The sequence below is a fragment of the Helianthus annuus genome, chromosome 14 (genome assembly GCF_002127325.2).
Source record: "Helianthus annuus cultivar XRQ/B chromosome 14, HanXRQr2.0-SUNRISE, whole genome shotgun sequence".
Classification (NCBI taxonomy): Eukaryota; Viridiplantae; Streptophyta; class Magnoliopsida; order Asterales; family Asteraceae; genus Helianthus; species Helianthus annuus.
Window position 1 is genome coordinate 81,764,872 of NC_035446.2, and position 15,249 is coordinate 81,780,120.

General features: G+C 36.9%; 1 protein-coding gene across 1 annotated transcript; it reads right to left on the reverse strand.

The window, feature by feature from the left end:
* Positions 1-12,601: 12,601 nt before the first annotated feature.
* Positions 12,602-14,177, reverse strand: LOC118486402 (protein FAR1-RELATED SEQUENCE 5-like). Its single transcript, XM_035982829.1, has 2 exons — positions 13,605-14,177; positions 12,602-13,516 (listed from the first exon to the last, which is right to left on the reverse strand). Exons 1-2 carry the CDS (start codon positions 14,025-14,027, stop codon positions 12,887-12,889), a joined length of 1,053 nt encoding a protein of 350 aa, XP_035838722.1. The 5' UTR covers positions 14,028-14,177; the 3' UTR covers positions 12,602-12,886.
* Between the last annotated feature and the right edge of the window lie 1,072 nt (positions 14,178-15,249).

The following is a 15,249-nucleotide window of genomic DNA, read 5'->3' on the forward strand; positions in this document are numbered from 1 at the left end:
GAAACTTATAACCGATGGTTTTCATGGATGGAATTTACGTGACATATGCCATGCTAACTTTAAGAACTCTGTCAACTAATAAATTCAAACAAAACGTATACCATTTGACACATTTCATCTGGGGTAACTTTGTTAAATAGTAACTAAGTTTCATGAGTGTTCTAATTAGGTCACTCATAATTTCTTTTGTTCTAATTAGGTCACTAAAGTTCATTTTGATGTTTCAATCCTAGATGTTTTGCTTAAATAGAAGGTTATCCATCCTATATGGCATTTATTTAAGGTGTTTTTTTTTTATAAATATGTTAACATGACTTATAAAGGCCTACATGGATTAAAAAATTACAAAATATTTTTTTAAAAAAAATGTAAAAAGAGTTTAAAAATTAAGAAAAAAATATATATTTATGGGGTTTTTACATATTTCCCCCTCCTAAGCTGCTTTATTACATATTTACCCAAACCATAAAATCAATTACATATTTCCCCTCCTTAACTGATATATATTACATATTTCCCCTTTTCATTAAAATGACTCTTATTTATGACTATTTTACCCTTAATGAACTAGTAAATGAATATTTACATATTTCCCCACTCTAATATGTAAAATCAATTACATATTTACCCAATTTATGTATTATCACCCAAATTCTTTTATACTTCGCCCCTCTTTACAATGATAAAAACATAAAACCAAAAAGTACAAAACATAAATTCCGTTCATAATAATTTTCGTTCATAATAATAAAAAACATAAATTCCGTTCATAATAATTCCGTTCAAAAAAACATAAATTCCGTTCAAAAACATAAACACCATTACTTTAGTAAAATTACATACATAATGATAGTTATCTACTAGTTATCAAGTACAAATATATCACATCTTTCTAACTTTAAAAAACCATTACTGTAGTAAAAAATCTTGTCGCTGTTCAAAGGTTGTTTCAAGATCACACATAGTGGAATTCATAGTGGAATTCATGGTCCAATAAACCTTATCAGATCCTTCTAAACTCAATTAGACTAAAGTGTCGGTCATTTAAAATCAATCATCAAACATAGTGGAATTCATGGTCCAATAATAGAATTTGAAGATTTGCATGCATTGAATGAAAAGTAAAGCCCATGTGATGAAGAAGATATAAAAAGACTCCATTTAATCGAACCAGATATAAAAAGTAATCGATGATGAATGAAAAGTAAAGTCCCGTAATAAATCGAAGTAATAATCAAACCAGAAGTAATAATCAAACCAGATATAAAAAGACTCCATTTAATCGATAGATAGTATGAATCGAACCAGTAATAATACCTGAACTTATAATCGATGATGAAGGGATATATACCTGAAGATGAATGTCGCTTTGGTGGGGGGAAGAAGAAAGGTCGTGTTCTGTTTAGGGTTGAATGAGATGATTATACGAATGGGATATACAGGCAGGAGTTATTTGAGGGTAAGTAGGTAATTTCTCAAAAAAAGAGGAAATATGTAATTGATTTTATGGCTTGGGGGAATACGTAATAAGGAGGCTTAGGAGGGGGAAATCTTGAGATATTCTTATTATTTTTATTTATTAATAATAATATTAATATATGCTAACGTGGTTAAAAAATAATTATTTAATCTTTTTCGTTAATTAATTGTTTTAGCATGTTTATGAAAATTAAATAATTACCATATATGATTGTTTACCTGCTATTCAGGTCATTTATATAGGATTAGCACATAAAATAAACTTTAATGACTTAAATTCAACAAGTTTTATTATGAGTGACCTAATTAGAACACCATTAAAAACTTGATTACCATTCTGTGAGATATTCCATTTCATCTGTCATTATTAAGAGAATTGTTGTAGGTTAAATGGAATAGTAAATTGTAACTGCTAAATTTTGTAGACGTGTGATATTAAGTCATATGCTACCACTAATCATTTTGAAAAAAAAAACACCAGTACTTGATTGATATGAACCTCTAATCAGTCAAACTTGTTCTTCTAATTAAATCTTTTTTATTGGGTCATAAAAGACGAGATTGGTTTCCGGTAATTAAGGATCTGTTAAAGATAATGAGAATACATTTTGAAGACCAAAATTCTAGATAACTTTCTTTCAAAATGTGCTTTCATCTTTCAGAAAATTAAAAGTTACTGAAGTTAATCACAAAACAATGGTCTTGTAAAACTAATATAATAAACTCACAAATTGTCATAAACTAATAAAAGTTTCTAACCTACTACATATAAAACATTAAAACTAGTCATAAACTAATAAAAGTTTCTAACCTACTACACATAAATCATTAAAATTAATAATGTCATAAAAAATCATCAGAAAACAAGGAACTTGTCAATGGTTTCATACTAAAAAAGTGACCGGTCAATGGTCAATTTATAATATTTCAGAAAGAAAAAAAAAGAAATACTTTTTGGTGGTCGATTTAGACTTGAATGATTTATAATATTAAGCTGAAAAGCAGAAGTGCCATGACAGATTTTAGAGAACGACATCAACTCACAGCATATAAAACAAGAAAATACAAAGAATCAAAGAGGAAAAGTCTTCGTAACATCATATTAAAATAAAATCAAGATAAATATTACAGTAAATTACAGATAGTAACTTGATTTTGTTTGTTTTGCTTTGCTTTGCTTTGAGATGAGTAGTGACCTACGAACTGAGAAATCTTGGGTCTAGAGGCTCTCGTGATATACGTTGTAGAGATGAGGGTGGTGACAATGATTAGAGCTAGATTATCACACTTTTAAATTGTATCATGTACTTTTTCTTTGTGGCTCTAGCGACTTGCTAATTACCAAATATATATATATATATGGGGAATATATATATATATATATAGGGTGGGAGTTGGCTACAAAGTCATATTTTTCTAGAAAGTGTAAGAAGTGATATGGTTATGACATGTGTCATCTAGAGAATTTTAATAAAATGGTACAATGGTAATTCACTAAATAAGTTATTTTTGAAAAAGATAAATCTAAAACAACAAAATGAAACTTTTAAGGAAACCCTATGTCTTATTTATGGAATTGTATCAGTTACGCAGAATCAAAAGTGCATCATTCTCTTATCCTTCTGATGATTTTTTTTTTTTTTTTTTGCATATTGCGGATCAAAAATGTCAATGTCTAATGCAATGATTGATTGTGATCATGGTAAGTGCATCCTGATTTAGTTGTTCGAAATGCCGGTATTTGATTAAGTTGGTTTTTTTTTTTTTTTTTTTTCATGTATTCTTGACATTGTGTTTTATTTGTTTTATGGTTTCTTCACACGTAACACACCAGCTTATCGTTCTTGAACAATTTCTTGACGTTGTGTTTTACCAGTTATAGGTTTACTCATTATGTGTTATAGCAGTTTATGTTTCATGAAGGACGTATTTTTGTATTTATTGACGTTGTGTTTTACAGGTTATTGGTTTCTTCACAATGTGTTTTATCAGTATGTTTTTATTGGTTGTTTCTTCACAATGTGTTTTTCTTCACAGAAGTGCGTTTTTCTTCGTACTTTCTTCGCAGTGTGTTTTTCTTCACATGTTTCTTCTCAGTGTGTTTTATCAGTTTCTGGTCTTATTAGATTTTTTTTCGCAGTTTCTTCACAATGTGTTTTATCACTAATATAAAACATAATACTTGATAAAAAAACAAAATTGAACTCCGATTCTTGTCCCTAGATAAAAACAAATCAAACTCCAATTTAGTAAATTTCAGATTTTAAATACAATCAAATCTTTATATTCAACTTCATCCATGATTTTAGGAGATTTTGTTTAATGAGGAGAGAAATATGCAAGAAATAATGAATGATGGTTGTTTCTTTTTTTAAAACATGCTCAATTACCAAAATGTCCTCAATCAATTAAATCAATCAGTAAATAAAATGCATATATTACAAAAATGCCACTCATCTAATCTCAACCATTAAAACCACTCATCCAATGGCCCAAAACACTTCCTACACTTTGTAGGAAAAACACACTTTGTAGAGGAACCCCACCCTATATATATATATATATATATATATATATATATATATATATATATATATATATATATATATATATATATATATATATATATATATATATATATATATATATATATATATATATATATATAGGGCTTGGCTATATAAGAAACTCTATCTTTTTAAGAAAACTATGGAAACCCATTGGGAACTATTGATTAGCTTACATCAAACTTGATCAATGGCTATGATAATTTTGGTATGAATAAAATTAAAAAGAAATGAAAGTACTGCCATTAGTACCAGTGAAGGGCATTTTCGGAAGTCAACAAACACATTGGAAAACAGAAATCACTGCCATGCAATAGCCGTCTAATCAAGAACTCCAAGCAAAATTCAAATTTTTTTCTTCTTTATGTTCAACCCATTATACTCATTACTCCCCTGTTCATGTTTCTCTCTCATCAAAAACAAACATTGAAAACCTACTTCCGGAACCCTAACACAGTAACCGATAGTGTCGATCTTGGAGAATGAGGAAGTCGTTCATAATCTTGTCGTCGTCGGTGAAGCTGAAACGATTAAGGAAGATTAAGAGTTCAATTAAAAGGTTAGTTGTTGTAATCGGTCATGTAAAAGGAGGTTTTGTTCAACCGATTTATCGGAAAATGGCAGCTGAGTTTGTTTTGTTTTATATATGTAGGACTTCGAGACACATATTAGGGCAAAAAAGGTCTGAGAGCCGTAGTGTTGTGATTATATCCGACGAACCCAAGCCAGGACCTTCCAATCAACAATCTGACTTTGGTCTGACCCAACGGGAGTTAGGTTAGAATTGATATGTCTATGAACCTTTAACATAGTTGAAGGTGATCTATATATGGATAGTGTGTTGGATAAGTAATTGTGCATAACAGAATTTTGTTGGTTGCGTTGCAGTGTATGATGATACCGATAGTGTGTCACCAAGCCATGGGAAAAGACGGAAAACGGGTAACGGTTAACCAGTAATATTGTTTATAATTTGTATAATTTCTTGTTGGACTAATCGTTTTCGTTACGAATCTATCGGTGCGTAATGAAGGTTGTGTGGAAAGCAAACGGGGACATAACAAAAATCACAATGGTAAGTTCCTTTTGTTACAATAGTGGCTATTTGCGTATCCAGTTAAATCTGAGTAACATGTTTGAAACTGTAGGGAAGAAAAGCATTGCCGGGGATAGTTCTGGGTGTGGAAATAAAAGAAAACGTGGTTAGTTAAATATTATTGGCTTTGATTAACATGTGTTAATTGGGCATGACCTTGAAAATTCGCTAACATGTGTTAATTGGCAGGGGAAAAAAACATCGCCGATGATAATTCTGGCAATGTAATGCGAAGAAACCGTGGTTAGTTAATTTTTAAGCCCTTCAAATTTTTGGATGTTAGAAATGAAAAATTGTTACATGTTTTAACGTATATCTGAAATGTTACCGTTTGTGTTAGAAAGATGTTGTCATAGGTGGTTGTAAAGTAGACTTATTTTTTGGGTTGTTGTGGTTTCGTATAAAATGTTATTTCAGTAAGTAGGGCAGAAGTGACGGCTACATCGAAGGGTGGGACGTTAAGGACTAAAAAGAAGAAGGGTTCGGAGGACAATGTGAAAGGTGAAGCAGGGAAGCCAAAGGTAGTTGGTAACAAACATGAAAAGGTTCCGAAAGCCCGTAAGCGAGCAAAGAAGGATGAATTTCCGGGAATAAGGACAAGATCCGCACCACTGCAGTTTTATAAGTGTGTACGGGCATTGACAGAACAACAACGTGAGGCAGTCAGGCAAATGGGCTTTGGTCATTTGCTTACTTTCAGCGTTGATGTGTTGCCGGCTAAGTTAGGTTATTTTGTTGTGGACAATTTTAATCCCGATAAGATAGTGATATGTACGCCTGCTGGTGATATCAAGGTGAACAGGAAAGTGATACATAAGTTATTAGGGATTCCGACTGGTGGACAAAAGATTAGTTCGATTGATAAGCTGCCGATGCTGATTGATGCCATTGCAGATTGGAGGGCGAGATACCCGGGTGTAATGGTGTCTCCAACAAAGATGGTGAAAATGATAGATGAGTCCGATGGCGAAGACAGTTTTGATTTCCGTATGGATTTTGTAATGTGTTTTGTGGCAGTGCTGGTTGATTGTCATAAACAAAGTTGTTTACAGGAAGAAATCTTAGAGTATCTGGATGACGAAATGGACTTTGCAACAATAGACTGGTGTGACCTGGTTGTAGATAAGCTGAGAACTTGCAAAGATACCTGGAATCGGCTTGACCCACAAAGTTTCTTCGTTGGTCCTCTCACGATTCTGATGGTAAGTGTAATTTAATTATTTTAGATAATTAACATGTGTTAGTATACTTGATTTTTTTTCGGGCTGAACGGATCGTTGTTTCTTGTAGTTGTTGTATGTTGATAGCATTGAGTGCACAGGGATAGAGGTAAACAAGGCGGTGTGTCCTTTAGCTTTTTGGAACTTGAAAAGATTGCGAGAGAGAGAAAGGCTTGAAATACTTGCTGGTGGGTTTGGACTGGGATGGTTTAAAAGATTAACACGTCCCAGAAACTATAACGTGGAACACTGGGCAAGTAAAGAGGTAAAGTTATATGCTCTAACATGTGTTTTTTACAATTAGTATATAATCTTGGTATCAAAATGTTGGAAAACTATTTTCAACAGGAGAGGTTGACGATGGTACGACAGTTAATAAATGTGACAAAGAAGAACAAAGTCAAAATAGAGGGTATGTTAGAATCTCTGTGGGTGGAGAGCCATGACGACGAGGAAGTACAAACGTTGAAGGCAACGTATGAAAGTATGTTTGAGAAGAAAGTGAGTGAAAGTGAGGATCACGATGAAGCGGTAGATTTAGCGTCGCACAAGATCAATTCGGTGTTGGAAGATTTGAAAAATGATGAAAGAATTCACATTAACGAGGGAGAGAACGCTGGTTAGTAACTGTTATTCTTTGTGTTATTTAGTTTAATAATTTGGAATCCATTTATCGATGTGCAAACGATTTCGTAGGGGATGGCGTGGATGACGATTTTTCGGATGGGTCGCCAATAGCTAGCTTGTACAGGAAGTCACTTATTCGGCAAAACAAAAAAATCAGTAAAAGTAGATTGAAAGAAGTAGGATCTTCAGCAATAGACTTTGATGCCCTAGAAGGTGTGTTGATAATGTTTCTGAAATGAACACTGAACCACGTGTTAATGTGATACCTGTTGTGTTGGTTATCATTCTTAAAGTAATCACTGTAACACATTTTACTGTGTGGTAACCTGTATTGATTGACATATGTTGTTGGGGTTGCAGCTGATGTTGCGGGCCAATCAAGCGTAGATGATGGTGGAAAAGACTATGCTGAAAAGATGGAAGATGGTGGAAAGTCGGGTCAGGTGAGGAGATCTGCTAGACTCGGGAAGTTAAAGCATGTTAGTGAGATAGAAGAAGGCTTTGTGACCCCAAAAAGACGAAAGACAAATATGAAGTTTGGTGGACAAGACACGGATGGTGGTAAAGAAACAGGTAAATTGTTACATGTATTACCATTTTAAGAGTACGTTTATAGCGCGAAAAGAGTTTATGTCCCTGTAATATAGGTTATGGAATGAAATGTGTAGTCTAACACATGTTAATGTGATAACGATCGTATACTTTAACATTTTACTGTGGTTGCAGCTGATGTTGCGGGGGAATCAAACGTACTTGGTGATGGAACTGAGTGTATCGGAGCGCTGGAAGATGGTGGTATGTCGTTGCGGGTAAGGAGATCTCCCCGTCTGAAGAAGTTAAAGGATGCTCCTGAAATAGAAGCAGGCTTTGTGACCCCAAATTGCCGGAAGACAAATATAAAGATTGATGGGCAAAAAACGGATGATGGCAACGGAACAGGTAAACTGTAACATGTGTTACCAGTTTCATCGTACATTTAAATTTAAAAGTACACATTGATGGTGACGCGTAGTTTGTTGCTCGTTAAAATTTATTACCCTCTAATATGCGTACGTATCTGAAACCCATTTATTATTAATGTGATGTTATAGGGTTCAACAAGACTGAGAAGCAACGGGAAGAGAGAAAACTAGGGTGTAGTGAAGTTGGGGAAGAAACAAATCAAGGCGTCCAAGGTGATAAGATTGTTCATGATGCTGGTAATTCAAGTGGAGGTGACTGTAGTATGGGTGGGGCCGAAGATAATAAAGGAGCAGGAAGCGGGGATAAAAGTGATGTTGAAGAAGTGCATAAGCCGTTGGGTTTAATGCGTGCGATACTGCGTATTAAAGCAGCAGAAGTGCATGGTGCACGTGGTAGTTCCCGTACCCTTTCAGAATGTCTGATTTTAAAAGTGTGCTGTATTACTTTATTCGTTTTAACATGTGTCATCTTGTTTTGACAGATGACGGTGGTTCGGACATGCAGTTTGTTAGTAAATATGAATATAGAGTGGATACAGACAATAAAGTGGCTGCGAATGACAATGATCACCAGAACACCGGTCTAGAAGCGAATGACGCCAAAAAGGATGAGATTTACGAAGCCCGGTTTATCTGTGATCAAGAGGTAGCCAAAATGGTCGAGATGGAGGTTAAGGATAGCGAACAGGTTGAAGGGAATGAGAATGAAGGTAATCTTCGGAAACTGTTTTATTTGTTTAGCCATGTTTAGCCATGTCTAATTTATTCGAAAATGTTTCTGCAACTTCAGATAGTAAGATCGAGAATGAAGTTGGGGCTGCAACTGATGGAAGTAAAGAAGAAAGTGGTGGCGTCGTGTTTGCATCTGTGGAAGGTGCTGTTAATGATAAGGACGAACATGTGGTTTTGGTTGGCAAAGGCAAGGGGGCTGTTGACGAGTGTGACCGTGATTTTAACGATAATTATTTATGCAGCTTCTGGTACTAAGTTGTGCATGAGATGTGATACGAATGTTTTATGCAGCTGAAAAAGGTAAGATTGAGCATGATGGGCTGCATTCAACTGATGTAAATATGCAAGAGTGTATTAGCGTGGTGGTAGACTCTGTCGCAGGCGCAGCTTTCGATAAGGCTCAGGATGTCGATGGTAAAGGGAAAGCGGCTGAAGAGGTGTGGCAGCCGGAAAAGAACGGTAAAGATTTTCATGCTCTAACATGTGTTAAATGCTTCCCTACCTGTATCATTTAGTGAGTTAACATGTGTTAATCATATAAACAGTGGGCGAAGGCGATACGTTTATTGATGAAAGTAATTTAGGTGGCCTTAATTGGAGTCTTGGAATGACACAAATTGGGGTGAATTGGACGCGTCACAGAAAATCGGTACAATAGAGCATTAAACAAAAATAGGATTGATGGGTTAGTAGGAGTCATCTATAATATACTTATTTGCATCAAACGTGCAGGTTGCACAAGTGGGAAGGTGGATGAGATGGCTGGTACAGAAACAGTGCTGGAGCGTTCCGGTGAGCTGAACTACATTCATTTACTATGAAAGTGTTATATTCGTTACCGAGTTACGTGAATTATTTATTTTATGTGTTTTTAGGCGATATGGAGGCTACCACAGACTTGAGTATGGTTATAATGGTAGAACCAGTTAGCTCCTATGACCCGGCAATTGCAATCCACAAGGGGCAAACTGGTATGGAATTTTATGGGGGTGATATGAATGAGGTGGAGGATAATATGTCGCTTGCAAACCGTGTGCGTATGTTAGCTGAGTTGGGGGCCCAAAAAAGGAAGCTCCCTTTTCGAGAGAAAGTGGCAGTGGAACCAAATAGATCACCTTACTATATAAGGTCTGTTGACATGGGTCAGCCAATAACTAAGAAGGAGGCAAATCTGTGGGAGTACATATACGCTGATGAAAGCCCAATGCACTGGTTAAATGGGCATTCTCGTAGGAAGCGGGCAATGGAGGCAAACGTGTAAGTAGAACTGCAACGTGGTTTATTGTTGTATAATAATAGTGTAAACCATGAACCAAGTGGATCTAGTTAATTGGTTATATTTTGATTTTTGCCGCAGGAGGGAACAGGGTTCATCGTCGGATGTTGATGTAGATAGTCCGATACACATGGCTGTGTAAGTAGGGGGTCACCGTAGCAAAAATTAGTTAAATAAAAAGTAACATGTGTTAAAATATGCAATTTAATTTATAATTTGTACATCTGAAACCAGGGAGTTGCTGTTTAGAAGCCCTACCCATGTAGAAGCGTCTCGGGCTATGTTCAAGAGTTTAAACGTTGGCAATGAGGTGTCGGATGGTATTATCGACTGTTGGGCGGAGGTGCTAAACTTCCAAGAGAAACGGAAATCACGGGAGGCTTACAGTAGGCAATTCTTTGGTACTAAAGTTGTGGTGAGTGTCATGTATATAGAAATTACGGTGTGGCGAGTTTTTGACCTTATTAATTTCTCTGTTGTGCTTAAAGTTTCCGTGGATGCTAACAACTGAGGAAGGTGGAGTCGAGGCGCGGATGCACAAGTTTCGGGTTGGAATAAAAGGTGCGGTTAACAGCGCTGAAAAAGTTCCTGACTTTCGAAATCACGACATTGTTTTCTTCCCGATATTGGAGCACAAACACTTTTACTTGCTAATGTTTGAGTTACGCGACCCTGGAATTTATGTCGTTGATAATGACAAAGCCCGCCAAGGTCAGTTGATAGAAGATAGTGTCTACTACCTCCACAAGGACACATCGTATAAGATCGTAAGTTATTAAAATGACCATTGTTGAACAATAAGTGTGATAATATTGAAGATCTGTTTTTTATTGAGCATGGCTTGTAAATGTGTATGCAGAAAGATATGTTTGTGCAATACCTTCGGGAGGTTGGGAATCCGCGAGCCGATGACATAGACTACTGCAACATCTAGCGTATGCCGGTTCCTTGGGCGACCACCGCAAACACAACTGATTGTGGGGTCTTCTTGATGCGACACATGGAGTGCTACATGGGGAAAAACAAAAGTTTTAACTGTGGGTTCAGCATGAGTGGGCGAGGAAGTTGGCGGAGGTGCGAAAGTTGAGAAAGAGGTATGCTGCGCACATCTTATGTTCGGAGGTGAATGTGCTGCTGCCAAAAATCAAGCAGGATTGCCAAATAGAGTAACACATGTTAGGGGGGTGAAATGGTAGTTACTGTAGCACCAGTGGGCTTTAAATGCGCCAGCTTTGTTTTTGGATATGTAATGTACTTTGATTTGGGGATGTTGCTTTAAACTTATTGCGGGGTAGGTGTTTTGTTGGGTATGGCATCGTCACGATGTCTTTTTGGGGATAGACTATCTATTTGAAATCTGATGTTTAGTAACTTGGTAATTGTATACTCTAAAGAATATTGATGTGTTGTTGGATGTGTTAGAATGTTATTAATGTAGTTGATGGATGTAGTTGATAATGTTTTAAATGAGGTTGTTTTAAATTATATATTGGTACATGTAACATTATAGGAAATGAGAAAATGCTGCTTCCTGTTTCCAAGGGGACCACTATTTCTAAAAATGTAGTAGGAATATTGGAAATTGAGGAAAGTAGGTGGCAGAAGTCTACAAACATAGGGGTTGGTGTCTATAAAACAACTTTATTGGAAAAGGAACCATTGCTTTTTTGCCCCTTATGGTCACATCAAAGTCAAGTCACAAAGACCTATATTAAATGTACCCAGGGAAAACCTCTATAAGTAGTGTAATGAAGAACCAAAGTCATATTCTGTAATACTTCACTAGTTCAGTAAACCATAAACTGTTAGCGGTTCAAAAACCTTGTAAAGGTAAGGTCACGGCTACCCAACCAGGCATGGAGAAGCGGAAGCAAAAGGGGAAGGAAGCATGTGAGGGCCGGTACGGGGTGTGCTATGAAAGAAAAGTGTTTCACAAGAAGCTTCAGATAGCGGAACCAAAAATGTAGCTGATGTAGCTGGTGTGTCGCAAGAAACATCACGCCGTAGGGAACACGTTGTTCCAGAAGCTGAAAAGTTGAAGGGGCTACCAGATGAGTTGGTTAGGTTGCTGACCGATCCAGACCATGAATTATGTGGTTGCCCGTTGTGTCCATACTCACCCGAAGCAATCCAGTCCTGGTGTTACCATGACCCATGGGAGAGTGAGCGCAGCCCCTCTCCTCTGTACTTTCATGATGAGGAATTTGCCACACCATGATGAAAAGCCTGTTAGAGATGGAGGATAATAAGGGGCAGTTAGTATGTTGAAAGTGGTTGAAGATGTGTTAACTTGATGACCCTATGCTTTAACAAAACGACATACCAATGTCGTTTTGTTGGTATTTTATTATGTATTTTTTTTGGCAATGGGTTGATGTCATTTCTCGGTAGTCGATCCATTGTTTTAGACGCGGGGGTGTAACCTATTAGTAGAATGTGTGATTAAGTTGGCTAGATGTGAAGTTTAATTCTATAACCTGATGTGTATTAATATATAAGTTGTTGGTGTGGTTAACACAGTTTGTTTTGATCCTTTCCAGTTAAAAGAACCAAAATTATGGGGGCTAACATGTGTTAAGCATCTGTTTTTATGCTATGGTAAAAAATAAAAACCAAAAACACAATTATCAATGCATATAATATTAAGATAAGCCCATTAATAGCAAACAGAGGTCCCCAAAAAAGTAGGGCTACAAACACAAAAGTGGCCAAGGCCATAGAGTTTCTTACAATCCTATTTATGATAAATGGGATCAAAATAGTTCCACCTTCTTACACACGTAACAGAGAAGAGCAGGAGGATGTCAAAAGACTGTTACATGTGTGTAAGAAGGCCAAAATGAAGAGAGTCTCCCATTACATAGTACTAGAAAACGACAAAAAAGATTTTAATCAGAGGGTGAGGCACCAGGGGCGGTCTGCCTTTGTTATTCAGCAACTGCCTTTGCTGCTTTCATTGCAGCCACCTTAACGCAGTTGCGTGAGTCGTGGTCGTCGACATACAGACCACAACGCTTGCATAAACGAACCTGCTTTGGACGTTTTGGTGGTTTTTCCTTTGCCTTCTCACCGGGCCCAGAAATGCGAGTATGAGTACCACATCCTTTATTGCGTGCAACTTCTGGATTAGCAACTTCGACTGGAATGTTGATTGGTTGCCCAACTATTTCTTCCATTTCACACTCGTTTGATTCATTTTGAATTGTAGACAATGGTTGCTTGGAAAGCACATTGATCTTGAAATCCCTGAGTTGGTCAACCAATTTTGCCAACGAATCCTCATCGGTTCTGGCCACATCAACGCATTCATTAACGAGGTCGAGGATTTCATTCCGCATAACGGACGGTGCGTGTGGGTTGACTCCGTATCGGCTGGAAATTGAAAAAACCTGTTTAGGGAGGGCATCTCGACGCCACCTATCGTTTATGTATTGGGGTGGAATCCTTTCAACATTTTTCAATTGATAGACGCACAAGACATGGCGACACAGATATCCGATACGTGTGAAATTCCTGCATGAGCAACTGGCGGATTGGTCTACAGTGTTATACGTAACCTGTTGGGAACATAGACAGAAAAAAAGCCCTTTAGATCTAACATATGTTAGAGGATGGGTAATAATGAAATTGCCTAACATGTGTTACCTGATAGACGTTTGTGATGTTGTTCCTTTTATCCAAATGAGTGACGTCTATCAAAAGACTGGAATTACTGGACTCGGTTTGGTTTGTGATGTAGCATAAAAACTTCCCTTTAATTATCTCCTTTTGAACTTGCGCGAAAATAGCGTTTTTGTAAATGGCGAACGCGTGCTGTTCTATCGCCAAATCAGTATTGCCCGTGAACATCGTGGATGAGGTTTTGTACTCCGATACACGTTGCCAATATCGTTGGCTGTCTACCCTATTTTCAAAGCACATCATAAATTGTACAAGGGTGTTTGCGCTTGTTGAGTTGACCTTGAAGGCAGCGTTAGAGCTTTCGCAGCGTGAAGTGGTCTTCATTAAGCAACACATGGGTAGTTCCCTGAAGTACGCTGGTACCCAAAGATGCTTGATGTTGTACATGTCGTTCAACCAGCTGTGGTCTTGAAGTCAAAATGTTTGTAGGAGTTCATTCCAGCGGGACTCAAACGTTTCAGGTTTGATATAAACATTCCAAACCAACCGGTGAATGCAGGACCGAAGATCAGTGCTATCGAGAACGTCCGCAGAGATCTGAAAAAGTTAATAGTTACTAACACGTGTTAGATTAAAACAGTTTGAAAAGACATATAAAAATTCTGTTATGTTGAATAACACATGTTAAGGGCTAACAAGCTAACCTTGGAGGGTAGTTTTTTCATTATATGCCACATGTATAGACGGTGTCGTGATTCGGTAAAGACCATAGGAACAACTTGTAGCATGGATGGGTCTTGATCACTCAGCACGAGAGTTGGTTGAGTACCGTGTGCCTTCAAGAAAGCCTTAAGCAACCACACATAAGATTCAATTGACTCGGTTGATATCAAACCCGCTCCAAATGTAACACATTGGAAATGATGATCCACACCCGTGAATGGCACAAAAACCATCTTGTACCCATTAATAAAAAATTGATTTGATGTTAACAAAATGTAAAACTTTTTGGGTTAGGGTCGTATACTTGGGGATCAGGCCTAACACATGTTAAGGGGGGGGGGACTAACCGGTTAGTGCTGTAAGTTGCGTCAAAGGCGAGGACATCTGTAACACCTTGAAAATTTGTGTCCAATAAAGTATAAACACGTGTCATAAGCTCTAAACGTGAGAAAGAATACTTTGGAGGGACTAAAGTTGACAAACGGGGAAACTATGTGAATATAAGGGTCCAAAGTGTCAACAATGGATAAATATATTCTAATGTAGCCCTACATAATGTTTATACATTCCAACGAATAAATCATGGATCATACGAAGCGAAACATAAAAGAAAGTGAGGAGTTACAAACTACAGGGGCTAAAGGTGTCAACATGTGCAAAGTATACCTCTGAGTGACCTTTTGGCAGACCCGAAGCTTTGTAACGATAAAATATACTCACTAGAATATGTGGTTAAAATTTCATAAAGTTTCGTTATCGTATGAGAAAGTTATGATCAAATTCGTGTTCGAGGGGTTAAAAGCGTCAACATTGGATTCTATGGCCTTATGAGTGGTTACAAGGTTAGTCAAGGACTTAACCAAGTTAGTAAATGTCCCAAGGCCCTTAAAAATCAAGTTTGGAGGCTGGAAATGCAATTTAAGGATTTAAAACCACGTTACAAAGG